This window comes from Canis aureus, chromosome 13 (genome assembly GCF_053574225.1).
Source record: "Canis aureus isolate CA01 chromosome 13, VMU_Caureus_v.1.0, whole genome shotgun sequence".
NCBI lineage: Eukaryota > Metazoa > Chordata > Mammalia > Carnivora > Canidae > Canis > Canis aureus.
The window spans coordinates 13,633,493-13,659,864 of NC_135623.1; the positions used below are offsets into that span (position 1 = coordinate 13,633,493).

General features: G+C 43.9%; 1 protein-coding gene and 1 long non-coding RNA gene across 10 annotated transcripts in view; both read left to right on the plus strand.

The window, feature by feature from the left end:
- Positions 1-8,571, plus strand: part of ZMYM6 (zinc finger MYM-type containing 6) — a 41,159-nt gene extending 32,588 nt beyond the window's left edge. For 6 of the 7 annotated variants that reach the window (XM_077844821.1, XM_077844824.1, XM_077844820.1 and 3 more), the window contains 2 exons: positions 5,012-5,156; positions 6,654-8,571. In XM_077844821.1, coding sequence (XP_077700947.1) covers positions 5,012-5,156; positions 6,654-8,485 — 1,977 coding nt within the window. In that variant the 3' untranslated portion in view covers positions 8,486-8,571. The remainder of the gene's footprint in view (positions 1-5,011; positions 5,157-6,653) is intronic. The other variant, XM_077844823.1, reaches the window with a different exon arrangement.
- Positions 8,572-16,190: 7,619 nt separating this feature from the next.
- Positions 16,191-21,682, plus strand: LOC144281911 (uncharacterized). Of its 3 annotated transcripts, XR_013350295.1 has the most exons (6): positions 16,191-16,623; positions 17,116-17,336; positions 17,774-17,859; positions 17,944-18,144; positions 18,247-19,869; positions 21,078-21,682. It is a non-coding gene; the product is annotated as an uncharacterized LOC144281911 (long non-coding RNA). The 3 variants fall into 3 exon arrangements; XR_013350294.1 differs by having other exon boundaries at positions 16,191-17,336; XR_013350296.1 differs by lacking the exon at positions 17,944-18,144 and having other exon boundaries at positions 16,191-17,336.
- The last annotated feature ends 4,690 nt before the right edge of the window (positions 21,683-26,372 follow it).

The window sequence follows — 26,372 nt, forward strand, 5'->3', positions numbered from 1 at the left end:
TAACATGTATATATATTAATAGCATAGTCCTTCAGCTATTGTCCTATTTCTCTACTCTCCATATTAGAAAATCTCCTTTAAGGGTGGCCTCTACTTCCTGCCTCAATTCTCCTTTCTGTTATCTTTCCTTACTTAGCTCACTTAAGTCTGGCTTTGTCTGCACCATTCCACTAAAACTGCTCTTGTCAAGGTCACCATCAGTCTTTATTTTGCAAATCCAGTGGTCAATTTGCAGTTCTCATTTTACTCATCCTTTAGCATTTGATAAAATTAATCTCCCCTTCCTTCTTGAAATCTGTTCTTCAACTTCCAGGTCAGCATACTTGCCCTTATTCTCAATCTACCTTATTTCCCAGGGACTCAATATCTCCTGTGTTTTTTCTGTTTTTTTTTTTTTTTTTAAGATTTTATTTATTTATTCATGAGAGACACACAGAGAGAGAGAGAGAGAGAGAGAGGCAGAGACATAGGCAGAGAGAGAAGCAGGCTCCATGCAGGAAGCCCAATGTGGAACTCAATCCTGGAACTCCAGGATCACCTGAGCTGAAGGCAGACGCTCAACTGCTGAGCCACCCAGGCATTCCACTTCTTGTGATTTTAAACACCACCTGTATGGTGGCTTATTCCCAGATTTATTTCTCTTGCTGTGACCTCTGAGCTCCAGATTCCTGTATCCAACTGCCTACTTTATGCCTCAACTTAGATGATTAATAGCCATCTCAAATAATATGTCTAAATAAGAACACTTTTATTTTCCTCAGACTTCCTCTCTATTGTTCCTTACTTCTTATCACTCCTATTGCTACATCTTTTGTCTGAGGCACCATCATCTTTTCTCTGGTTCATTGCAGTGACTACCCACTTGTCTTCCTGCTTCCATTCTTATCCTTTGCATTTTTTTCCCCTCTATATTGTTAGCAAAATGATCTTAAAACAAATCAGATTGTGTCACTTTACTGCTTAAAAACCTTCAATGAAATTCTGAAAAAGAAGAATGAAGAAGGGGGAAGAGCTAGCTTCCGAAATTATAGTAAAACTCTGAATTTTACAAAGCGAGGTAGTTAAAAATAACTGATACTGAAGCCTTGAATAGACAGACAACTCAATAAAACGTCCAGAAGTAGACCTAAATATATATACAAATTTAGAAATAATAAAGATGGCATTCAAATAGATCAGTGGGAGATTTAGATTATTCAATAAATAGTGTTATGACAATTGAGTATACATGTGGAAGAAAATGCAGTTGGATTTCTACCTTATAGGTTACACCAAAGTGAAGTTTAGATGGAGAAGAGATTTAAATATAAAAAAATAATAAAGTAGTTGGAAAAAATACAGGAAAGAATTTTAATGCAGAAGTGGGGAAAGTCTTTCTAAATATGTCGCATAACCCAAAAGCCATAAAAGATTTGTTAGGGAAATTCAACTACATTTCAAAGTCAAAGGATATGAAAAAAAAAAAAAAAGATTGCAATTCATGTCATAAAAGGCTAGTTTTTTTCTATATGTAAAGAGCTTCTGTGAATCAATAAAAGGACCCCGCACCCATTAGGAAAATGGGCAAAACTATGATCCTTCAGTTTACAGAGTAGGAAGTAAAAATTGTTCTTAAACATATGCAAAGATATTCAGCTTCAAAATTAGAGAAATGCCAGTTAAAGCTACAGTTTTATGAGATTGGCAAAGATAAAAATGATGGATAACACTGTTAAGGCATTTTTACATATTGTCAATAGCAGTTGCTAAAACTGCTACAGAGAGCAATTTAGTAAAACTTGTTAAAATTTAAAATGTAAATACCATATTACCAAGGAACTCCATTTTTAGGAATTTATCCTTCAGATACATTTCACACATTTATAAAATGAAGTATATACAGGGATGATTGCAACATTGTTTGTAGCAGCAGAGGCTTGAAAACAACCAAATTGTTTCATCAGTAGTCAGAGCCACTGTGAGTTCATCCTAAGTTACTGTCTGAACTAGAAAAAAATAGGCCTACATGAGTAGGGCCTGAAATATACCCCTCTCCTATATCCTATCTGGTAAGTGGAGTTCCTTTCACAAGCATATGCAGCAACTCTTTAGGGACTGTAGTTAAAATAAATTTGCTATATCCATACAGTAGAATACTACGCACTTAAAAAGAATGTGGTAGCTATATATGTACAGACATAGACCAGTCTCGTATATAATAAATGAAAAAGACAAAATAGTATATAGCCTACTGCCATTTGTATTTTAAACACATACGCACACACAAACCACATGCTTGTACATATGTATAGAAAGCACTGGAAGGCAGCCAGAAAGTAGATAATAGTGGTTGCCTCTGAGGAAAACTGAATGACTGAGGCAGAATTTTAAGAGGGGGAATTACTACTTTTTCATTGTTTAATGTTTAAATCTTTGAATTTTATGTCACGTATTACATTGCTCATTCAAAAAATACGCATAGAAGTTTTTTTAAAAGTAAAGGAAAACACAAGATGATAGGAGTAGATAGTTCACAGAAGATGCACTAACCCCACTAATGTTAGGTAATTTTTAATTTATTGAGAAATAGCAAAAAAGTTTCATAGTTCTGTGTTAACTAGAGTATGGGGAAACAGGCTCACATACATTGCTGAAGGTCGTATACTTCGATATAATACGCTTCTGTGGAAAGCAATTTGGCTGCACCATCATAATAAAAATCTTCTGACCCACCCAACTGCACTTATAATACCTTACTCTATAAATATACTAACACATGTAGAATTAATTCACATGTAGGGGTATTTATTATGGCATGTTTATAAAAGCAAATATTTTTGACATTTCCTGTTGAGCAGCAGACTCTTCAGATTTACCTATGGTACACTGAGTGTGTAAAGCTGCCCTGGGAGCAGTTACATAAATATACCTCTAAGATAGCTTGCTGTATGTACAGTGCAAGGTGCTGGAACCTAACTAATAATATGCTACCAATTTGTAGTCAGAAGCAACTTAAGTACAGGGGCCATCTCTACAAGGGTGTCTGAGAAACTGGGGACCATGGTTGTGTTCAAGGATGAGTCTGGATAGAGGGCAGACAGAGGTGGAAAACTTAATTTTCATGTATATACTTCTTTTTTTTTTTTTTTTAAGATTTATTTATCTTAGTGCACATGGAGGGGAGGGGGCAGACGGAGAGGGAGTCTTAAGCAGACTCTGCGCTGAGCAGAGCCCGAAGCAGGACTCCATCTCATGACCCTGAGATCACTACCTGAGCTAAAACCAAGAGTCAGATGCTCAACCGACTGTGCCACCGAGGCACCCCTTCGTGCATATAGTTTTATACCTTTTGTATTATTACATAATTTAAAATTATTACATCTGTTGCCTATTTAAAAAGTAAGTGTAAATAAAATCTGCAGTGGTTTCCCATCACTTTTAAAATACAGTCCTAACTTCTTGTTGTTTTTGAAACTAAGACCTTCCTGATCCTATGAAATTTGGCTTCTGCCTACCTTTTCAGACATTTTATTCTAGCCTCTGCTTACTTTATTTCAGCCTTATTCTCGTCTCTGTTCCTAAAGCAGGCCGAACTCTTTCTCACTTGAGGACTTTTGCATCTATAATCCCAGTGCCTGGAGTCCTCTGACTTCAGGCCTTTGCATGGTTTGCTCTTTTGAGTATTTATAAGATCAATGTTCAGATGTTTACTCCAAAAATACCCCTCCTCCGCACATCACTCTCCATTCCCTTACTCTGCTTGCTTCTTGCTTGCTTTTCTTTTTCTCTTTCTTTCTTTTCTCTTTTCTTTTTTTTTAAAGATTTTATTTATTTATTCATAGACACAGAGAGAAAGAGGCAGAGACACAGGCAGTGGGAGAAGCAGGCTCCATGCAGGGAGCCCAATGTGGGACTCGATCCTGGGACCCCAGGATCACACCCCAGGCTGTAGGCGGCACCAAACTGCTGTGCCACCAGGGCTGCCCACTTTCTTTTCTTTCATAGCACTTCTCACTACCTGGAATTATACATTATATATTTGCTTTACTTGTTTATCTTCTGTCTCTTCCTGTAAAATGTAAAGCCCATAAAAGCAGGACTTTCTTTGTCTTGATTTTTGCTATATCCCCAGGGCTTAAAAACAGTGCCTGGTTTATAGTAAACATTCGGTAAATATTTATTGAATGGAAAACATGTTTTTGGTACATTCTCCTACTCTGTTGATTATTCTTCAGCTTTGTCTTATAAAAACTTGTTATTTGCAAAAAAATTCAAGGTAGTCAAATGTATTAGTCTTTTCTGTTTTGTTTTTAACTCTTTTGTATTTTGAATACCTAAGGTTCTCCTTAGGGTACCTGGCTGGCTGGTCAGTAGAGCTTCCAACTCTTGATGTCAGGGTTGCAGGTTCAAGCTTCATGTTGGGTGTAGAGATATCTTTAAAAAAAAAAAAAAAAAAAAAACCTTCTCCTTGTTCTGGCTATTTGAAAGTTCTCCGTTGATTTTATTTTATTTTTATTGATTTTTAAGATTAAAAAATTTTTTTAAGTGATCTCTCCTCCCAACATGGGGCTTGAACTCACAACCCAAGATTAAGAATCACATGCTCTGCTGGCTGACCCAGCCAGGTACCCCTTTCCAGATTTTAAAGTTTTATTTTTTTAATGTTGAGGTCTTTAATCAATATGGAATATATTTTTGCATGTGGTTTGAGATTGGACCAGATTTTTCTGAATAGCCAGTTGTCCTAATCAGCAAAGATTGTCTTTACTGTTTTGATGGTCCTTACTATAGGTAGAGTATTTTTTTTTTAGAGTATTTTTTTAATTGATAAATGGAACAGATACTGATTGGAAGAATCAGGAATTAGTGTATATTTTCCAAAGTAACTTACTTATTGCAACTGCTCTTTCAGAAGAATTGTTATTATTACTATTTTTTTGCTATGTGCCACCTTTCAATTGATAGCAATTATGGTCAGTGATAAGGTACTGAAAAACATCGCTTTTTGGTTTCTGAATTTGTTTTTAACTAGGGAAGCACACAGACAGATGCCACGAAACTTCTATCTTCCCAGTCTTCCAGGCTTTTAAAAAACAAAGCAGTGTTGTGCAAGCCTGTCACACAGACCAAGGCCACCGCTTGCAAACCACATACACAACACAAGGAATGTCAGACAGGTATGTGTCCCTGAGCTCTCCAAATGTAGAAAGTTACTCTGTTTTGTTTGTTTTTGTTTTTTTAAGAAAAGTAAAGAAAATCATTTACAGTTTCATAAATGTGAACACATTCATTCTTGGATCACATACTTTGAACATCTGATTGCTTCCTTTTATAATTATTGTCAACAATGATAACTACTAAACTGCATCCATTTGCACACACAGCATTATGTGTAGAGTGGACAAACAGCTCTGCATGTGCACTGCTGTTTTTCAAATGTACAAACTGTTATGACTACTAAGATATAAATTTATTTAAAAGCATTAATGATATAAAAAAGGCAGCAGTGATTTAGCCTTAGTTCTTTTTTAAAAAAACACCATGAATTGATTTGTTATTTACTGAAAGTAGAACTATGTATCTGAGGTGTTGGCGATCGGGAAAATTATTTTCATTCATACTTGGAAAGGTTATAAACTATTGCCCCCAAGCCATGTTAACTGCCACTACCCTTATATTTTCAGTGACTTGTGTTGCCTACTCTGCCCAAAGCATTTTTTTAATTTTTGTTTTTAATGATAATTTTACTACCCAGAATATACTGTATTTATTTATTTTTTTTGAATATACTGTATTTAAAAGCATAGTCTGAAAAAAAAATAAAAGCATAATTTGTCAGTAAGTAATCATGAGTTTTTATGTAGGGTACCTTTCTTTTTGGTAGGAGTCAAGGAGAATCCTGCATAGTGCTGCTGAAGCGAGCACTATACATCGAGATTCTTAATGGATGCATTGATTATAATGTATATAACCTATTCGTCCCCCTATGATTGAACCGTGAGATTGCTTTTAGTTATGTAATATTATAAACAGTGTTAAGTTGTGTAAATGGATTTTTGTTCACTTGTCTAATTAGGATAAATTCTAAGTAGTAGAATTCTAGATTCAAAAGGTATCACAGATTTTTAAGGCTTTTGATAGGTATTACAAAATTGAAAAATTACATCAGTGTTTAGGAATATCCATTTCTCTTTACTCTCATTGACACTGGGTATTCTAATAATTTTTTTCCTCCACTTTGGGAAAATTTCAGAATTCAGAAAGATTGAAAATATGGCACAATGAACTTTAATATATCCTTCATCTTAATTCACTAAGTGTTAACTTTTTGAAACTTTTGTTTTCTGAAAAACTTAGAAATAGAATAATTTGTTCTTAATTTGATGTATCCTGTGGACCTCAGCCCTACTGCCAGTAATCTACTGAATACATTGCATTGCTAGTTCATGTACCACAGCCTGCCATTTTGTTTTAGTCAGTGGCCAAGTTTGGAGCAAGGAGAAATTCAGTTTTTAATGGTACCATGGAAATATCATCGTTTGCATTTCAACTTTAATGTATTCTTTTGACAAATATAAATAGTAATAAAATATAAATTTTAAATGTGTGGGGGAAAACAAAGAATATAGCTTATGTCTTCTTGAAAATAACAGTGATTCAAATATTTCATTCAGATTTCCCTATGCCTAATGAGAAAAAGGAAGCAGAACTTGAGTCTCCACCTGCAAAGAAGAAAAGAATAGGTTTTTTCCAGACTTATGATGCAGAATATTTAAAAGTTGGTTTTATTATCTGTCCAGGATCAAAAGAAAGTTCACCAAGGCCACAGTGTGTGATTTGTGGAGAAATCTTATCCACTGAAAACATGAAGCCAGCAAATCTTTCTCATCATTTGAAGACAAAACATTCAGAATTAGAAAACAAACCAGTAGATTTTTTTGAACAAAAATCTCTTGAAATGGAATGTCAAAATAGTTCTTTAAAAAAGTGTTTACTAGTTGAAAAGTCACTTGTGAAAGCTTCTTATTTAATTGCTTTCCAAATTGCTGCCAGCAAGAAACCATTCTCCATTGCTGAAGAATTAATTAAACCATATTTAGTAGAAATGTGTTCAGAAGTTTTGGGTTCAAGTGCTGGAGACCAAATGAAAACCATTCCTCTTTCTAATAATACAATTGGACACAGGATCGATGAATTGTCTGCAGACATTGAAGATCAGCTGATTCAGAAAGTCACAAAGTCAAAGTGGTTTGCCCTTCAGGTAGATGAATCATCTGAAATCTCAAATATCACCCTTCTTTTGTGCTATATTCGTTTCATTGATTATGATTGCAGTGATATAAAAGAAGAATTATTATGTTGCATTGAAATGCCTTCTCAAATGACTGGTTTTGAGATATTTGAACTGATAAATAAATACATTGATAGTAAATCGTTGAATTGGAAACATTGTGTTGGTTTCTGTACAGATGGGGCTGCAAGCATGACTGGCAGGTGTTCTGGTTTAAGGGCAAAAATTCAAGAAATTGCTGCGAATACAGTGGCATTTACATACTGTTTTATTCACCGTGAACATTTAGCAGCAGAAAAGTTGTCTCCATGCTTACATGAAATTCTTTTGCAGTCAGCACAAATTTTAAGCTTTATAAAGAGCAATGCATTGAATTCGCGAATGTTAACAATTTTATGTGAAGAAATGGGGTCTGAGCATGTGAATTTACCACTCCAGGCTGAAGTACGTTGGATATCAAGAGGGAGAATTTTAACAAGATTATTTGAATTACGACATGAAGTTGAAATTTTTTTAAACCAAAAGCATTCAGACTTGGCCAAGTATTTTCTTGATGAGGAATGGGTTGCAAAGCTGGCCTATTTATCAGATATTTTTTCACTTATAAATGAACTCAATTCAGGTCTCCAAGGAACTATGACTACTCTCTTCAATTTGTATAATAAAATGGATATATTTAAGGAAAAGTTAAAAATGTGGTTGAAGCGCACACAAGAGAATGATTATGACATGTTCCCTTCATTTTCTGAATTCTTACACTCATCAGACTTAAATATGAGAGGCATTGCAAGCATTATTTTTGAGCACCTGGAAGGTCTTTCTCAAATGTTCCATGACTGTTACCCACCAGAAGAAGACTTGCGCTCAGGAAATTTGTGGATAATTAATCCTTTTATGAATCACCGAAATAGTAACCTCACGGACTTCGAAGAAGAAAAACTAGTACAGTTATCTTCAGATTTGGAATTACAATCAGTATTTAAATCAATGTCTGTAACTCAGTTTTGGATAAATGCAAAGACAAGTTACCCAGAACTCCATGAAAAGGCAATGAAGTTTTTATTGCCTTTTTCTACTATTTATTTATGTGATGCTACATTTTCTGCCTTGACAGAGTCAAAACAAAGAAATCTGTTGGTTTCTGGTCCTGCCCTAAGACTTGCAGTCACATCTTTAATTCCAAGGATAGAAAAATTAGTAAAGGAGAAAGAATAGAAACATGGCAATTGCTTATTATCAAAGTCTATAATTTTGTGTGAAGTTTTGTATAAGTACTCTAAAATATAATTTCTTAATGTGGATATGTGTTTTCAGTGATTAAATAAGTCTTTTAATTAATAATTTTTCTTTATGTTGAAGAATTTAGTAATTATGCATTTATACCTAGTTATGTATAATTTTATTAGTCCAAGGTAGAGAATTTAACTATTTTATCGTTTGATTAGATAATCTAGATTAGGGACAAAAATGAGGGTAACAAAACCGCTTATAATGTACCAGCACAGCTGGATGTAGAAATAGAAACCGCTGGGCCTTTAGGAATACAAGGGACATTGCCGTGTTCAGCCAGACAGCCTGCAGTCCAGCAGGCTAAGGGTAGGTACAGCACATATCTGAGTGGCTTGGCTAACCAGAAATGGAAACAGCAGGAGAGTTTGAGAACCCTTGTAGGGGTCTCTGTGGCCCTCTACTAGGGCTTGGCAGACTTTTTCCATAAAAGGCCAGATAGTGAATATTTTAGGTTTTGTAGGCCATATGGCAGCAGCTCCTTAGTTCTGTGGTTGCAGCACAAAAGCAGCTGAAGGCAATACACAAACGAGCGTGGCCGTGTTTCAATACAACTTTTTATTTATGAATATCGAAATAATACAGTTTGGTTTTTCTTTTAAGAGTTTTATCTATTTGAGGGGATCCCTGGGTGGCCCAGCGGTTTAGCGCCTGCCTTTGGCCCAGGGCGTGATCCTGGAGTCCGGGATCGAATCCCACATCAGGCTCCCTGCGTGGAGCCTGCTTCTCCCTCTGCCAGTGTCTCTGCCTCTCTCTCTCTCTGTCTCTCATGAATAAATAAATAAAGTCTTAAAAAAAAAACGATTTTATCTATTTGACAGAGAGAGAGCAAGCAGGGGGAGCCAGGGAGGGTGCAGCAGGCTCCCCACTGAGTAGGGAGCCTGATGTGGGCTCCATTCCAGGACCCTGGGATCATGACCTGAGCCGAAGGTGGATGCTTAACCGACTGAGCCCCCCCAGGTGCCCCCAAATAATACGGTTTTCATGTGTCATGAGAGCTGCCTTTATAATTCTTTTTATCATTAAAAAATGTAAAGAAACATTGTTAGCTGGGGAGGAGGAAGGAATGAAAAAAACCAGACAGCTGGCTTAATTTGGCCCACTGTTGGTCCATCCAGGTCTCGGCAGATCTCCAGGTCATACCGACAGGCCAAGAGTGGCTGGTAAGGTTTTGTTCAGTTGGAAGTCTCTCTTCCCACAGCTGCAAGTGTCCGAATTTTCTTTCTTTCTTTCTTCTTTTTTTAAAAATTAATTAATTAATTTATTCATGATAGAGAGAGAGAGAGAGGCAGAGACACAGGCAGGGGGAGAAGCAGGCTCCACGCAGGGAGCCCAACGTGGGACTCGATCCTGGGTCTCCAGGATCGTGCCCTGGGCCAAGACAGGCGCCAAACCGCTGAGCCACCCAGGATCCCCAAGTGTCCGAATTTTCAAATGCTTTTCACATTTTAATTTCAGCTGAGAGAAATTCGAGGGAAAATGTGTTTTGCACGAAGAAAACAATGTATAGATACTTGTTACTGGTTTATTACTAATAATGTCATAACTTACTAATTTACAGATGACTTTGGAGCTCTGCCCTGTGCCAGGCATTGTGCTAGAACTAACAGGCCCGTGGGAGGCTAGGGGGCCGCTGGGGGGGCGGAGCTGGCTCAGGCAGGAAGGAAACCCCATCTTTGGGGAGGAGGCGCGTGTAGATACTCCTCTGGATGGTCTCTACTGGTTGGGAGACCAGAGACTTCTGAATTTAGAGGGGCTCACTTGGTCATTTGAGCCGGTGGTCTCAGTGCCCTGGTCTGTGAGATGGGGCTGCCCCGCCAGGGAGGAAGGTGGCAACAGCCTGGGGGGTGAGGATCTGGAGACTCAGGAGGCCAGGCCTCCCCTCCCCGCCCCTCCTTCTCCTCCTGCTCCCCCCACCCCAGGGCCTGTGGAGTTGCTGTGGGCTCCCTCGAGGGAGCCAGTGGGGGGGCGGAGGACCGATGGGTGGGGTCCAGTTGCCTTCTGTTCCACCAGTGACAGACGCAGCCTTCCCTGTCCCTGCCCCTCCTTTCTGGGGTCGCGTCCCTGAGGTTCCCTGAGGTTCGTGAGGAGCGGGTTTATTCCCCGCTGGGTGGTAGGCAAGCCGCCCAAGGGTGTGGTGCATCCGCTCAAGTTGCACGGACAGCTTAGAGTTTCTTCTTGCAGCCCAGTAGGGAGGGCAGAGCTGGGGGGGGGAAGGGCGAGGTGGTCTCGTGGCCCAGATGGAGCCTGACTCAGCAAAGTGAGCCCCCGAGTCTCCTGAACTACTGGGGAGTCTGCTGCAAGGGATCCAGGCCCCGCAGACCGTGTTCAGAGCGGGACTGTTAAGCGACGACAGTCTGCCCGTCCAGCCTCTCCCCCACCTCCCACCATTTCCGGCGGGGTCCTGGCCTCCAGGAAACCAGGCCCGGCAGCCAGACAGAAGCTGGGCATGCCTGGCTTCCTGGTCTTGCAATCTGGGGCTGGGCTGTCCTCTAGGGAGAGCTGTGGAGGGAGTCAGCGCCCCTGCACCCTCCCCCCCCCCCCCCCAGCCCTTCTGGAGAGTAAAGCCTGCTTCCTGATGGCAAAGCTCACTCCCCGGGGCCCTCTCCTCTCCAGACGACCTCAGGCCTGGACCTGCCCTGGAGCAGGAGCTCACTGCTGAGGGTGCAGGCGCAGGGTACCCCCAGGAGGGCCCAGGCCGTGGACCCCGGGGGGCGGCTGACGGGGATTCCCTGCCACCCCTAGAAAGCCCCCGCACGTGCAGCCTGCCGAGGGCTCCCGTTGAAGGTGTCGGGCTGCCAGCCAGACCCCAGGAGCCACCAAGAGGCATTGAGTGGGCTGCCTGGCCACGCTGGCCCTGGGCCCGGGGGTGCTGCAGGAGGTGCGGAGCTTGCTTTTGGCCCTGCTCACGATGGGTTAGGGGGTGCAAGTGGGCTGGGAAGTGGGGACTTCTGGCAGAGGGCAGCAGAATGCCTGGTTGTTCCCGTCCCTGCTGCCTCCTTTCCTTTTCTTTCTGGAACTCGCTGCTCTATTGTCGTTTCCAGACCAGAACAGGTGCTTTTTATTTTATTTTTAAAGATTTTATTAATGAGAGGTAGAGAGAGAGAGGCAGAGACACAGGCAGAGGGAGAAGCAGGCCCCCGACATGGGACTCGATCCCAGGACCCTGGGGTCATGCCCTGGACTGAAGGCGGAGCTAAACCACTGGGCCACCGGGCTGCCCAACTGGTGCTTTTTAAACCTCACGTAGCATAACAGGATTCTAGGTCAGATGTAGTTCCTGCCTCGTGGATTCAGTGGGTGCAGGGTACCCCCTTGTAAGGATGTGTTCTACCCTATGAGCCCCCGCTCCCCTCACCCCTACCCTTGAGACGAGGGGCCGGAGTAGCAGCTGCCAGTGGACCTATGTGTCCGGCGGGTGGGGAGCGGGCGCAGCAGCCGGGCCCCCTGACTAGGAGGGCACAGGATGCCCCGGGGACAGGCGGGCCTCGAGGAAGCCCTCAGTGGTTCTGCCCGTGGGAACCGCTGACGTACAGACAGCGGCCGCTTCGAAGGCCAGACGTCTTCAGTCTCCTCGTGTCCCTGGCCCTGTGTCACCCCGACTGCGGCCACTGCCACCCCTGCCCCAGGGTTTCTTTCCATCCCTGGAGCTTCCCTCATTTTCAGATCTTTCCCGTCCCTCCTCCACCAAGCCCCGGGCCGCCGCCTCTCCAGGAGGACTAAGAAGGACGAAGGACCAGAGGTTGTTCCCAAATGCCCGCCCCCCGGGCTGGATGGTCCAGTTTCCTCCTCCCCAAGGACGGGGTCTGCGTTAGTTCAGGAGGCTTCCAGTCTGGGTTCTAGCCTCTCCTGAAGGCCCGAGGGGTGGGTGCAGCTCGCTTAGGCCGCGTGTGTGCATGTGTGTGCAGATGTGTGCAGTGGGGTCTGCGGTGGCTCCGGGAGCCTCGGGGACCCCACTGTCCATGCCGGGGCTCTTCACCTGCCTGCCCCCCTCTGCCCGGGGCTCCTGCTGCTGCTGCTGGGGGTCCGCGGCTCATCGTCCAGACGAAGGAGGTGGCCGGAGCCCTGGGAAGGAGACTTGCCCGCGCGTTCAGGTACCCCGGGAGAGAGGGCCTCCGGCCCCTTCACGCCGCGGCAGGAACTGGAACTGGGGGGAGCACGCGCAGTGGGCGCCCTGTTGCCAGTACATCCCTGGTTGGCCGCCGTTGAAGCGCACGCCTCCTGGTCCTGCTTCCTCCCGTGGACGTTTCCTGCTCTCTTTTGAGGGGTACGTGTTCTACATCCTAGCATGCCTCCTGGCGTGTGAAAATAGGACATAGACAGAAAAGCAATTTAAATCACCCTAAATTGAGAAACCTGGGGGGCTCCGTGATTGAGCATCTGCCTTTGGCTCAAGTCATGATCCTGGGGTCCCGGGATCGAGTCCTGCATCGGGCTCCCCGCAGGGAGCCTGCTTCTCCCGCTGCCTGTGTCTCTGCCTCTCTCTCTCTATGTGTCTCTCATGAATAAATAAATAAAATTCTTTAAATAAACAAAATAAATAATCACTCTAAATTTTAATGCTTCAAAATAACTACCACTGATTCCTTTTAATAACTGGACTGCTCAACTTTTTTCAGTGCCCTCATAGCTATTTTTTAATGAAAATGAGACAATATAAATTACTTTTTAAAACTCTGGTACTGTAACACCATTCCAGGTCTATTTTAGCTCAGTGATTTTTTTTTTTAAAGATTTTATTTATTTATTTATTTATTTATTTTACTTTTAAAGATTTTATTTATTTTTTCACGAGAGACACAGAGACACAAGCAGAGGGAGAAGCAGGCTCCCCGTGATCTCCAGGATCACGCCCTGGGCCAAAGGCAGGCACTAAACCGCTGAGCCCCCCAGAGGTCCCCATAGTGATGTTAATGACTGTACGGTATTCCCTGTAAGGATGTCCTGTAATGCATTTATTCAAGCCCCCGCCGAGGAACACTCAGACTGTTCCCAGTTTTTGCTATTGTAAACTTCACTGTACATCACCTTTGCAGATTTAGTGTTTTTCCCTAGAAGTGAGGAGAGAGGGTGGGGAGGGGGAGAGAGGAAGAGAGAGACTCTTAAGCAGGCTCCATCCCCAGCACTTCGGGAGCTGAGCCCATGACCTTGAGATCATTACCTGAGCTGAGATCAAGAGTTGGACGCTCAATGGATTGAGCCACCCACCCAAGCACCCCTGGGTTGTCTCCTTTTTTTGTTGCTATTGTAAACTTCACAGTACATCACCTTTGCATCCTTATATCTTTCCCCAGAAGGGAGGGTGCTGCTCCAAAAGGCACGTTAAAAAACTTTTTTAAACACTTTTTTTTTTTTTTAAGATTTTATGTATTTATTCATGAGAGACACAGAGAGAGAGAGAGAGAGACAGAGAGACAGAGACACAGGCAGAGGGATGAATCCCGGAGGTGCTGGGGAATCAGGAGGGCGTGCGCGTGCGCGGGAGAATTACTGAAGGAAAGTGACCAGGTCAGAGCCCCCACTATCACATCACCGACCATCTCCACCTCAGTGGGGGCCTTTTGGAAAGCATGCGTCCCCCCATAACAGAAGATAGGAAAAGAGCTCATTTATTTATGCAAGTGCTCTAGCCTCCAGCCTACGGACCACTGTGGGGGCAGGGACCTTGGCTTTTGGGAGCCCACGGGGGAGGAGAAGTCTGTGCACCTGAGACCATTTCATCCGCCCTGCAGAACAGCAAGCTCTGCTCTGACGTGGACATCCTGGGAACCTCGGGCAAGCTGGCACCCTTGGGTCCCTTCTTCTTGTGTCTGAAAGCACAGCGATGCAGTCTAGAGGACGCGTGCACGTATGCGTCTGTATGCACGTGCTGGTGCATCTGTAATAGCACGGAAAGATGGTCGTCTGTGTAAGGCACATGTACAACACACACTGGTGCACGTTCATTACGCAGGTGTCCTAACAGTCAGGAAGCCGTTTCTTCAGAGGTCCAGCGATAGCATCCCTTCAGTTTCCAGGTTGGGTAATTTGGCTGCTTTGCAGTGACATCAAAGACTGACGTTCTCTCAACTTTCTGCCTTTTTTTTTTTTTTTGACAGTGCGCACGAGTGCACAATCATGGGGAGCAGCAGGGGGAGAGGGTGAAGCAGACTCCCCACTGAGCAGGGAGCCCGATGTGGGGTCCATCCCAGGACCCCAGGATCATGACCTGAGCCAAAGGCAAAGGCTCAACCTACTGAGCCACGGCCCTGCTGCTTTTATCTGCTCCTGCCCTCGGTGTTGCAAAATAGTTGCAGCATCTCCAGACAGCACGTTTGCACATAACATCCAAAGGTGAAAAGAGAGAGGAAAGCTCTCTTAGGAGACCCCCAGATTTCTCCTCACATCCCCACTGGCTGGAATTATGTCCCATTTCTGTCCCTAGACCCACCATTGGCAAGGAAAATGGAATTCCCATGATGGACTTAAACTGGTTAAGCTTTATGCACTCTGCTCGGCAAAAAAGAGAGGGGGTATATAATGGTCCCTGCCACTTGCTAGCTTATTTCCAAAATATGGCTCATAATGGTAAGTGCTTCATAGAGTTGCTGGGAGGATTTAGTGAGCTAAAGTGTTTACAGTCGTGCCTGGCACATAATATGTGCTCAGTAAATGCTATTATTAAATAGCATTTGTTATTAAATAGCAGTTTGTTCTACAGATGAGAAATTGCGTTCAGAAAGCTTCAGCGCCTACCTGTCATATCTGAGACTGGAATTAAAGCCTGATTGACTCCAGACCCCCACTTTCCACTGCACCAGCTGCCAAAGTCAAAAGTGGGCAGGCAGGGCACCCCTGCTTTCTTCAACAGGGGAGATGGGATGATCTGTCCAATGTGATTAACTGTGCCTTACTTTCCAGAATCGCCCCTCTGCATGAACATTCTGAAGCCCGTGAAAGTAGAGGCTGGAGCCCCTGGGGTCCTGGCCTCTTACCATCTCCACCCCTTCCAGGATGTGCCAGCCAGCCAGTCTCCAGCCAGGACTTTGAGTAAAACCTCTCACAGCTGGCATTAGATCCAATTTGGCCCCTGAGCTGATTAGCAGTTACAGCCCCCGCCCCCCTTCCCCACCACCAGCGTGACTGTTGGCCGCCCAGCAGCTGCAGAAAAGGCAGGGTGCTGGGGAAGTGGGTTGGCCAGCGGGTGTGGAGCAGAGCAGCTCTGGAGCTCCAGCAGTGCCTCTGCAGCCCAAGGAGAAGCCAGGCCTCAGGAAATGTGCCCCCCCCACCAACCACACCCTGGACCTTGCTCAGGTCAGCACTAGGACATTCAGCTTGCAAGGCCTTTCCTCCTCCCTGTGCCCGCTGGCCCTCCAAGATGCTCCCTCCCCTTGGGGCCCTGGCTGCACCCCACAGAGCCAGCTCAGAGCTGCCAGGGGGGGGGGGGCGGGGGGGCCAGCTCCTCCAGCTGTTGGGCCCCATTCTTCACGTGGTGTCTCGGGATTAGTCGTGGATGGGAGGGTCTGAGATGTGTGGGCAGGAGTGCAGTGCGCTGGCTCTAGCTCCTTAAAGCCAGGCGCCCGGGGCCCTGGGGCTTGCGACGGCAACCAGAGCAGTAGGAGGTAAGAGAGGACTACGACGACCTAGTGGGATGGCAGGGAGAGGTTGGGGTGGGCCAGTTGGGGGCTAGAGGCGTAGTGGACAGAGCTGAGGGTTGGAGGGTGGGAAGAGAATACATTCGGGGTCCCGGAAGGATGGCAGCCTGAGAAGTTCCAAGACAGCAGTGCGAATTTTGGTATTGGGAGAACTGAGTTGTGGGACCCCTAGGAGGGTGACTGTGCCAGACAAAGGAACAGGACATTGGCTTGTGCACCCGACCCCCACCCCGGGGGAAAGAAGAGGAACATGCCCCAGATGTCTGTGTTGTTCTGTGAGCTCCGGGTGCCTGTGTGGGTGGTGTGCACATTCATCTGTGTGCTGCCTGCATGGGAAGGGAGCTAATGGTTATGGGGTGTCTCCCCGGTGTCATCCGCCGCGCTCCGAGTTTTACTTATGTTTCCTCATAATCCTCCCAACAAGGCTGTGAGGTAGGTATTTTAATCTCTCTTTTACAGCAGACAAGCCCGGCTTGGAAGCGGAGTAATTTGCCCAAGGTCACATGGCAAATAAATGTGTGTCTCCAGGATCTGCCCCATTCCTGGCCCCGTGCTCTTCTTTTGCTTGGCTGTGCAAAGTTTAGAACCAGACCCAGAACTTCTTTGGGGTCAGACCCAGGTCCAGGGGAGGCTGGAAATAGGCTGGAGAGCCGGAGAGTCGTAAGGGCCTGTCCTCATGGGCCTGTGCCTGCCTCCGTGCGTGGTTTGCGGAGGAGGGAGGATGGGGCTTTTTCTGGGAAGGACTCTAGATTCGGGTCTGGTTTCTCCAGAACTCCCCGTTGGCTCAGCTTTGCTTGGGCTCACATGTGCCTCCAGTATCTGAGCCATGCTCCATCTGCGCGAGGTGCTTCCACTCGCTCCCTCACCAGGGCTGGAAATTTCCAAGCTATCTGGGGCTCCTGCCTCTTCCTCCTTTCCCCGCAGCTTGTCAGAAGCCCATCCCGCTTCAGATGACTCTGGAGTTCGTCCCCTGCTCCATCCCCAAGGGGCGCCGGCTCAGCTCCGTCCTCCTCCTCTCCCACATGGACGTCCTGCTTCGTGAGTGGCCTCCCAGCTGGGCCTGGGGACCAGGAGCCTGGGTGGAGGGCTGCTTCGGAGGCCAGCCCCGCAGTGACTCTCTTCCTCTCCCTGGTCCAGGCTCTGAGGTGAACGGCCCTGTGTGTGGGGACCCGGGGGGCCGATGCTGTGGCCCCTGCGATGACCCTGCTCTCTTGGTGGTGGTGCCCGCGGCCTATGCCTTGGCTCTGGGCCTGGGGCTGCCAGCCTACGTGGGCGCCCTGGTGGGGTCTCCCCACGTGGGTGCCTGGGGGAGAACTCGAGACCCCAGCTGCTCCCCACCCCAGCCGAGGTGCTGTCCACGCTCACGCGACCCCTCTGGTCCCCACTACCTGGGCACCCCCACACCCCATATTCCCGGGACACTGCCTTGGTCTGGATACAGGTGGTGGGCCGCAGTCTGGCCCCGTGCCCCTCGCCCCGGGTTCAGTCACCTTCCCAGTCTCCCTTCCAAGCCTCCGCGCCCGTCCTGCGGGGACTGATGTCGCCCCCGACCCTCACCGAGTTGAGCCCTTTGCATCCTCAGGCCTAAGGCCCTGCCTGGCCCGCAGCTCCCTGTGAGCCCCTCACTCCTCCAGGCTGGCTTTCCGACTGCAGCAAGCGATTCATTGGGTAATTCACGTTTCCCTTCTATCTGCCAGAATGTATTTCTGGTGATCCGTAAGAAGGTGCCATTTAGTTTTATTTTTTTGGTAGCTCCAGAAAGGTCGAATATTGGCAGTTGTATTTTCACCCAAGTCAACTCCATGAAGTCCCTGTTGGCCTTCTTCGGTGCTGCATCCCCTGGGCTGGTGGCTGTGTCCTGTACACAGTGGGACCTCCGTCTATCAGGGGAATGAGTGAAACCTGGATTATTAGCTCAAAACGCACGAGGACTCACTCAGACGTTCCCCACAGGTAGACTGTCCTCAGGTTTTCCTGGGACTCTCCAAGCTCCTACTCCCTGTGTTCATTCTGGACTCGGCCTTGACGATCGCTTCCTTTTTCTGTTGCATCCAGCACTGATACCTGGGATTCAGCCATCAGCTCCCGGTGCCGAGACTTGGTGGTAACCCAGCTGGGGCAGGATCGCCCGACTTGCTGCCTTCTGCTTCCGTTCAGCTGGGACTCCCCCTGGGTGCACATCCCCGCCAGTGTCAACGGCCACCAGTGCTTTCCCTCCACTTGCCTTCCTGACACAGACACAGCAGTTGGCTCCAGTTGGGGAAGGGAGCCACCCCTCTCCTCCGCCCTCTTGCTGGAGGCCCCACAGCAGGACTACTTGCCTCTCCAGGACCCAGAACTTACGACAGAGAGCAGCAGCTTCGTGTTGCCAAGTTGGCTGGGTCAGCAAGGGCCCCCCAATGAGCCACCGGGTCTTATTTCTGAATTTGCCTTCGATTGGTAACAAGTGACAAATTGCTTCTTTTCTTTTTGATAGGTTATCTTTCGTTGGTCCCTAATTCCTCCTTTAAATTTTTCTCATTTACATTTTAAAAGTAATACAGGTTTGAAAATGAATTCAAAGGGATCCCTGGGTGACTCAGTGGTTTAGTGCATGCCTTCAGCCCAGGGCGTGATCCTGGAGTCCCAGGATCGAATGCCATATTGGACTCCTTGCATGGAGCCTGCTTCTCCCTCTGCCTGTGTCTCTGTTTCTCTCACTCCCTCTGTGTCTCTCGTGAATAAATAAATAAAAACCTTTAAAAAAATTAAGAAAAGAAGAAAATGAATTCAAAGCACAGAGGAAAATGTGAAATGGAGAGTAAAGTTCCTCTAGTAGGAGCCACTGTTTGTTTTCTCTTGTGTAGATCTTTCTAGATGTTTTCTATTCCAGTACACATGCAAGTATACTTAATAGTCTTCAAAAACCCACAAGTAGGACAGGATTACAAGGCTCTTCTGCGATTTTCTTTTCTTGTTTAAGAATCTTGTACAAAAAAAAAAGACTCTTGTACATCTCTTTATAACTTTTAATAATAATTTTATCTTGTACATCTACTTCATTCTTGTCGATAGATGCAGAGTATTTATTTTACCCAATTGGGTAAACCAATAGTGAATTGGTTCACTATTGAAGGGGATTCGTTTTTACTATCTTCTGCCATAAATGATGCAAGGAGTGTCCTTGTCCACAAATCCTTGCATACTTGTAAATCTGTAGAATAAATTCCTGGCAGTGAAATTGCTGCATCAAGGAGTATGCATGTGCACTTAAATTATTTAATCGCATCATCTAATTACCACCGAAAATGATGCACCAACTACACACCCATCAATAGTATGTCATGGTCCCTGTTTTACCACACCCTCACTAGGACTGGGTATTGTCATCTGCCCTCTCTGGAATCTGGACTCCTGTCTGCATTACAACTATGAGAATGGCAACCAGAAAAAACAACAACAACAACAACAACAACAAAAAACAAAAACAAAACAAAACAAACCCTATGAGAATGGCTAATTTTCTCTCTTTTTCCTAGAAGGCTGCTCAGTCTCCTCCATATTTATTTGAAACCTGGACGGGGTGGGAGTGGGAAGGATCAGATGTCACCTAATACCTCACATGAGCCAAAACTTACCCATCTCCTGCTTTTTGGAGGAATGAAACAGAAGCACGAATGAGATCCCAAACGCACACTGGTAAGTCAGAGCTAATTGTCAAATATCTCTCCTTCTTTGGGGGTTAGACTGGTTCATCCCATGCAGCAGGGGTCAGCATCTCGGGCCTAGGCCAGGAGGCAGCCTTGGCCCACATCATGAATTTACTTCTCTGGTGGGATGAATTGCTCAGCCTCAGGGGCCATGCAAGGCTGGGTGTCTGAGAAATGATCCGGTGTCCACCTTAGGGCCAGCTGAGTCTCCTAAGGCTGAATTTGATTCTGTCCAAATAAAAAATGATTCCCTATGGCCTCATCCATCCCTGTGGTCTTGTACTACCTTGCTTTTAATGTGACTTTTCCCGTCGCAGTCAGTTTCCTTTGGGAAATGTCTGACTTAGTCTTCTGTGTCTGACCTGGGGAAAAATAGCTTGAGATTTGATTGCCTCTGGGGGGTTAGGCCTGGTGGAAAGAAAGCCTCAGTCTAGAGTTACAGTGTGTGGGAATCCTCTTCTTTCCTTCCCATCGACTCAGGCGAGTGGAGCCTGGGCTGAGGACCCAGAGGCACAGAGCTTGGGGGAGAGAGGGAGAACAGCCTGCTCTATACTGTCAGTCCTTTTGGATTCTTGAACCCCGTACTTAATCCAAACCTTCAAGAATTTGACCCAAGACCCTCCTTCAACCCAAGATGGAGAAGAAGGTAACCCAGGTTGACTGGTCCTTGATTAGATGTGGGACATCCCCTTCTCCAGGGTCCAGGGAAAACTCCTACGCCAACAGTTTTCAACAGCTATCAAATAGGATGCTCAAGACTCCCCCGTCCCTCTTGCAGGGCTAGGAACGCCCAATCCCTGGCCCTACCCACCCAGACCCTTTGGCTGTAAGGATCTAAATGTGGTGCTGAGAAGCTGCTCCTGACACAGAAGGAACCAATCTCCCCTTCTCTACTGGACCCCACTCCCTCCCTCAGCTTAACAACAGTTCAGATCGCTGAACCCAGCCCAACCCCACTCCTGTCCTTGGCCAGGGCTGGTCCAGGTTCTTGGCTCTGCACACATCTGCCTGGGCCGGGTGACCAGCTCTGCAGCCTCTGTTCCTGCTGGAGGCTTCACCTCTAGCCCAGGTACCATCTGCTCCTTTCGCCTCTGTAGGGAGGCCTGTTAGATTTTAACTTAATTTATCTCTCTGTCTTCAGGCCTCAAGGTGCTGTCTCTGAAGCTGTTCCCTGACATCTATTTCCCTTTCCTCTAGCCCTAGGAGGATAGTGTCCCCCCGCTCCCTTCCTGTGGCTGTAGCTGTCCTTCACTGATCCTGAAACCACCTCCTTCCCAGAATAGTCACATGTGGAGCTCTCCCAGGCCTGCTTTTCCAGCTGTTGCTGTGGCACCTGCCCACCACCGAGGCCTAATAGAGACACATCGACATAAGATCATGCTTCCTTACCCCGGATTCTCAGTGAGCACTAGTCTGGTTCTGAAATGGCCTGTGGTTGGGGTGTTGGGTCCACATTGGTCCCTGGCCAGGTAAAAGTATAAATAGAAGCTCATGTGCTATATGTCTAAATATTTATTTATTTATTTATTTTTATGTCTAAATATTTAAAAGTTATAAATTAAGTAATCTCTACACCCAACGTGAGGCTCGAATTTACAACCTCGAGATCAAGAGTCACATGCTCTTCTGTGAGCCAGCCACAGCTAATGCATCGTTAAATAAAATGTGTTCTATCCTCCTATTTTGACAAATATACCTTCATAATGATGGGATAGAAAAATATGTGTAAATGTGTTTTTGAGGAGTGAAAGTCAGCAAATTATCAGAAACAATTGAATTAAATTTGATATGTTATGTTTAAACATTGTGTTTGAATTATTGTCATAGACAATATAATTTTTTTGAAAGATTTTTATTTATTTGTTCATGAGAGAGACACACAGAGAGAGACAGAGACACAGGCAGAGGGAGAAGCAGGTTCCCTGCAGGGGGCCCCATGTGGGACGCTGTGATCCCAGGACCCCGGGATCATGACCTGAGCCAAAGGCAGACGCTCAACCACTGAGCCATCAAGGCGTCCCTGTCACAGAAAATCTAAAATATTTTAATTTAATTTCCTGCTTGGAGTTCTTTCAGCTTTTTGGATCAATGATTTTATACTGTTCTTCATATTGAGGCAAGTTTTAGTCATTGTTTCTTAAAATAATTATGTGTCTTTTTTCTTTTTTTCTGGGATTCCAATTACAGGTATACTGAATCACTTGAAATTGTGCCATTGAGTCTGTTCATTTTCCCCCATCTCTTTTCTCCCTCTTTGTTCTTTGTTTTGAATAGTTTTTATTGTGTGTCTTCGAGTTCACTGATCTTTTTTCTCCAGTGTTTAACTTGCTACTAATCCCATCCAGTGACTTTTTCACATTGTGTTTTTCATGTCTAGAAATTCCATTTAAGGGGCAGCAGGGTGACTCAGGTCATGATCTCCAGGTCCTGGGATTAAGCCCCACATCAGGCCTCCTGCTCAGTGTGGAATCTGCTTGTACCTCTCCCTCTGCCCCTCCCCCTGCTTATGTGCGCATGCACTCTCTCTCACTCTCTCAAACGAATAAATAAAATAGTTTTAAAAAATTCCATTTAGTTATTTTTAAATCTTTTAATTCTTTTTTCATTATGTCCATATTTTCCTCCTAACTACTGAGTATATTTAACATAAGTATGATAGCTATTTAAAGTCCTTGCTTGCTAATCCTATCATCTTTCTTATTTCTGACCTTTGTTTCTATTTACTAATTTTTTTCTTTTGATTATAGGTCACATTTTTCTGCATCTTGGTATTTCTGTTATTTTTGGATTGGATGTTGGGGATTGTGATAGTTCTGCTATTGAGTTTTGGTGTCCTCCTCTAAAAACTTTGGATTTGGTTTTATAAGGCAGTCAAGTTACTTTCAGTTTATATTGATCCTTTTGAGTCAAATATTGAAGTTTTATCTGGGCTAGTTTGGAAGCCTTTATTCTAGAGATAATTTAGCCATACTACCAATGCATGATCCGCTTGAGCTCTTAATAATAATATGAGTGTTCAATGAGGACTCTCCATTCTGGTTTGTCAGAGCTCAAATATTCTCTCATTCTTGTGGAGCTCTGATGATATTTCAACTTGCAATTATATGTTTTTTGTGTTCTGTCTTCTGATGTTCACCTTGCATGGTTGCAACCAAGTATGCATGGTTGGGTGTCAGCATAAACTGAAGGAGATGCTTAAGCAGATTTCTAGAGCTCTTTTCCTGCAGATTTCCTCTTATTTGTAACTTTGCTCTGCTACTTGCAGTTTTACCTCAAGCTCCATGAATCCCAGTTTCTGTTTTCCTCAACTAAACAGTACTTGCACACTCTACTTGGGATCTTCTACTCTGCTCTATGGTCTGGGGTGTATCTCTAGGCAGATAGCTGATGAATTTGTAGGGCTCACTATGCTTGTTTTCCTCCTTTCAGATTCACAGTTCTGCACAATTTGCTAATGTATGAAAACAATTGTTTTGTGTGTATCGTCATGTTTCTTAGTTATTTTGGTAGAAAGGTAAGCATAGTCCCTATTACTCCATCATTTCCAGAAGCATAAGTCAAGACAGACACTGCTTTGAGACAGTATGTAATTGGTCCAAGAACAGACCAATAGTTTGGTGGGATAGGATAGAGTGGAAGAAACATGTCCAGACATACACAGTTCCTGATTAATACCTAAAATGCTACTGCGATTCAGTAGAGGTAAAGGGAGATCTTCTAAATAGATGATATAGGAGAAAATTAATGTTGAGTCCTACCTCACATCATACCTAAAAATTAATTGGAGACGAAGCACAGATCTATATATGAAAGGCACAATGATAAAGCTTCTAAAAGAAATAGGGTGAGAATATCTTCCTAGTCTTCAGGTAGGCAAAGATTTCTTAAATAGGGTATAATAATAACTATAAAAGAAAGACTGTTAATTCATTTTTTAAAAGATTTATTTATTTCAGGGAGAGGGAGAGTATGAGTGGGCAGAGGGGCAGCAGGAGAGGGAGAGAATCTCAAGGAGACTCCCCAATGAGCATGGAGCCCTATGTGGGACTCAGTCCTAGGACTCTGAGATCATGATCTGAGCCAAAGCCAAGAGTACCATGCTCAGCTGACTGAGCCACACAGGGATCTCAGTAATTTGTGTGTGTGTGTGTTTTATTTTTATTTGAGTTGACATACAAGATCACATTAGTTTCAGGTGTACAACATAGTGATTCAACAAGTCTATATGTTATACTCTGCTCACAACAAGTGTCTACCATCTGTTACTGTAGAACCCTATTATAGCATCATTGACTATATTCCCTATGCTGTGCCTCTTTTTCCCATGACCTATCTATTCCAAAACAGGAAGCTTGTATCTTCCTCTCCCCTTCACCCACTTTTCTCATCCCCCAACCCCCTTACCTCTGGTAACCATCAGTTTGTTCTCTGTATTTGTAGGTATGATTGTGCTTTTTATTTGTTTATTCATTTTTTTTAGAACCCACATATGTGTGAAATCATATGGTATTCGTCTTTCTCACTCTGACTTATTTCACTTAGCATAATACCCCAAGGTTCACCCATGTTGTTGCAAATGGCATGATCTCATCCTTTTTCATGGCTGCATGAAATGATGGTAATTTGACTTCATTATAATTACAAACTTCTCTTCAACAAATGACAAAATTAAGAAAGTGTGAAGACAAACCACAGACTTGTAGAGAATATTTGCAATACATCATTTGGAAAAAGCACTCTTAAAGAACATATAATGAATCCCTTCAAATCAATAATTAAAAAAAAAGACTGACAACTCAAGTTTTAAAAAGACAAAAATCTTGAACAGACTGTTCACAAAAGAGGATATCCAAATGGCTAATAAATATTTGTAAAAGTGTTTGACATCATTTTATTTCAGGTGAAGTCAAATTAAGACTACAATGAGATACCATCTCATACTTGCACAGTTTTAGAATGGCTAAAATTTTTAAAAAACTGACAAGTTCAAGTTTTTGAAGATATAGAGAAACTAGAAGTCTTGTACATTGCTCATTGGGAATATAACTTTATATAAACATTTAGAAAACTGGCAGCGTGGACTAAAGCTAAACAAACATGTGCTGCATGACTGTACAACTCAGCTCTAGGTATATGCTGGAGAGAAATGAATGCGTATGTCCACTAAGATATACATGTAGCGTATTCACAGCAGCATCTTCCATTATAGCCCTAAATTGGAAGCAAACCAAGTGTTAATCAACAATAGAATAAATTATGATCTATTCATATCTGGGGTATTAAATAGCAATGAAAAAGATTGAACTACATGCAATAACATGGATGACTCTTAGTTATAAAGTTGAGCAAGGGATCCCTGGGTGGCGCAGCGGTTTAGCGCCTGCCTTTGGCCCAGGGCGCGATCCTGGAGACCGGGGATCGAATCCCATGTCGGGCTCCTGGTGCATGGAGCCTGCTTCTCCCTCTGCCTATGTCTGTGTGTGTGTGTGTGTGTGTGTGTGTGACTATCATAAATAAATAAAAATTTAAAAAAATTACAAGACAATAAAGTTGAGCAAAAGAGTCAGACACAAAAAATTACACTCCGTATGATTCTATTTTTATATAAAGTACAGGAAAAACTACTCCATGGTGATAGAATTTCAAAGCAGTGGTTATCCCTTGGAATATATTAAGTGGCATAGTGCATAAGAGAGTCTTTCTGGGGTGTTAGAAATGTCTGTATCTTCATCTGAATGGGAAGTACATATGGAACAATTCACGGATCTGTACACTTAAGATTTGTGCAATTTATTGCATATAAAATATATATCCCAATAAAAAGGGAGAAAAATCTTACACTTCTAAGAAAGGTATAGAACTAATGATGTGATAATTATTTAAATTTTTAAAAAGTTTTATTAAAAACTAAAGTTTTTCACTTTAAACATATTTTTAAAAAATTTTAATTTCAGCGTATTTAACATACAGTGTTATATTAGTTTCAGGTGTACAATATAGTGATTCAACAATTCTGTACATTATTCAGTGCTCGTCATGATAAGTATACTCTTAAGTCCTTCACCTATTTCACCCATCCCCTCAACTATTTCCCTTGTGGTAACCATCACTTTGTTTTCTATTTCTGAGAGTCTGTTTTTTGTTTGCTTCTTTTTTCTTTGTTCACTTGTTTCGTTTCTTAAATTCCACATGTATGTAAAATCATATCCTACTTATCTTTCTCTGACTTGCTTATTACACTTAGCATTATACCCTCTAGATCCATTCATGTTGTTGCAAATGACAGGATTTCATTTTTTGTGTGGCTAAGTAATATTCCATTGTGTGTGTGTGTGTGTGTGTGTATACACACACACACACACACACACACCACATTTCCTGTATCCGTTTATCTAACACTTGAGTTTTTTCCAAAACTAGGTATTGTAAATAATGCTACAATAAACATAAGGGTTAATATAGATTTTCAAATTAGGGTTTTCATATTCTTTG